Genomic DNA, 2158 nt, shown 5'->3' on the forward strand with positions numbered 1-2158 from the left:
AGTTGTTCTATGTAAAAGCTATGAATCCCATAGTAATTTAGTTTACAAAGTGACTGGCTTTATGACAGTAAAGGACACGCATGGTTATGTTATTTGACCGGAAAAACGTAAAAACATCGCTTCAGCCTATAATATCCCACTGCTGGGCATAGGCCTCTTTCCCCATGTAGGAGAAGGATCAGAGCTTAATCCACCACGCTGCTCCAATCCGGGTTGGCGCATATATTCCCTACTATAAGTAACAATAGCTATCAGGTGTACATGATAACAACCGGGACCGACGGCTTAACGTGCTCTCCCAGGCACGGTGGACGAGGACTGTAAAAACACCCAGACCACGACAAATGTCTGTATGGCCAATCATCATCATTATTATCATCATCATCATCACATCAGCTTAAGGACGCCCACTGCTGGGCATAAGCCTCCCCCTAATGTTTTCCACGACGATCGGTCCTGTGCAGCAGATATCCTCATTTCTGACTCTATTACGTAGGGAAATACCGAGCATTTCCCTCTCCATCGCCCGCTGAGCGACTTTGAGCCTTCTTATGAGGCCCATATTGAGCGACCACATTTCGGATCCATATGTCATAACTGGCAACACACACTGGTTGAAGACTTTGGTCTTTAGACACTGCGGGATATTGGACACGAAGATTTTCTGTAGTTTCCCGAACGCTGCCCATCCGAATTGGATTCGACGAGAGATTTCGTTTTCGAAGTTGGACTTACCTAGCTGTATTGACTGTCCTAGGTTTATGTAATGGTCAACAACTTCGAGAACAGTGTTCCCAATGTGAACTGGAGCGGATGCTACATGAACGTTCGACATAATTTTCGTCTTGTCCATGTTCAACTTAAGACTCACTCTTTGGGAAACACTGTTGAGATGCTCGAGCATTGTGCTCAGGTCTTCCAAGGTCTTAGCCGTAAGGACTACGTCATCGGCTCGTCGACAATATATTATTTTGATGTTAAAACATCTATCACAAAATATATTATGTAGATTCCTCTCCTATCCGAAATTATCCGACATTTTTCATATCTGTTTTTATTATATTTAGAAATATATATAGGATATATTTTTATTTCAGACTTCCGATAGTTTTGGTTACGGTTACAAGGTTCTATAAGATCCCTACTTAGAATCTTATTATTTATATCTTCAATTATGTTATGGTCCTGTAACTACCATGCAACGTTTTTGGAAGTGTGGATAATCCACGTTAGGGTCACCAGTTTGGAGATGTGTGAGGAACAGGATGTAAAGTTCCTCATCCACCAGGGAGGATCCTCCGGGTCCGAACGGGTGTTGTGTCTGGTGGGCTACCACCCCGACGGTTGTTGTCGGGTTCTTGTATATATTTTCAATATTCGGACAACTTTAATATCGTGATGTAGGATACGTTGTATTTTGCGAGATAGATGTTTCAGATCACATTTTCACTTTAATTCTCGCTCGTTGCGTTTCGGATAAACCAGTCCATAACACCACATAAGAAATAAGCAATTCCTTTGTTATCTTATTGTTCGCTGTAAATAGAGTCGAATATCTTCACTATAACGTATACACAGCTAATTTAAATGACTGGAAACTGTGTCAATCAAGTGTCCTATCTCATCGTCAAAGGCTTAGAGTATACATTACTGTAATGTATACTCTAAGGTCAAAAGATTCGTACACTTGAGAATCACGCTCATCTTGCAATAGAGTGATTATTTTCTCAAAATACGTATTCACCGGATCCGATAGGTGTATAATAATGCCGGATCTGTCGAACTACCGAATCCGAATTGCAATCCCTAGTTTCCAGGTTTTCTTGAAGAACTAACACAATTATATTACACATTATGTTATGTGAATAAATATTATATACTTAGAAATAGCTATACCTCTGATCATAGTAATTAACTCATTATGTAAATGTAACGTTTTAAGTACGTAATCATTTTATTACCAGTTACTAAACAAAAAAGTCTAGGTTAAACGTGACATACTTTTAACCTAGAGTTTCTTTAGTCTTTTAATCAAAAGTAGAATGGACCTAGGACAATAAATTGACAATAATAAATAATATCTTGTTGTTGTTGGCTCGATTTTCCGCATTTAGACTCAATGCTCTTGGGGCGTTCACAGGCTTCTCGGAGCGTCCTG

The 2158-nt window shown here is 39.7% G+C and overlaps 1 protein-coding gene across 1 annotated transcript; it reads right to left on the reverse strand.

Moving 5' to 3' along the window:
• Window positions 1–488: 488 nt before the first annotated feature.
• Window positions 489–904, reverse strand: LOC123665363. Its single transcript, XM_045599675.1, has 2 exons — window positions 736–904; window positions 489–637 (listed from the first exon to the last, which is right to left on the reverse strand). The coding sequence occupies exons 1-2, from the start codon at window positions 902–904 to the stop codon at window positions 489–491; spliced, it is 318 nt and encodes a 105-aa protein (XP_045455631.1).
• Between the last annotated feature and the right edge of the window lie 1254 nt (window positions 905–2158).

The sequence above is a fragment of the Melitaea cinxia genome, chromosome 24 (assembly GCF_905220565.1).
Source record: "Melitaea cinxia chromosome 24, ilMelCinx1.1, whole genome shotgun sequence".
In the NCBI taxonomy this organism is placed as follows: Eukaryota; Metazoa; Arthropoda; class Insecta; order Lepidoptera; family Nymphalidae; genus Melitaea; species Melitaea cinxia.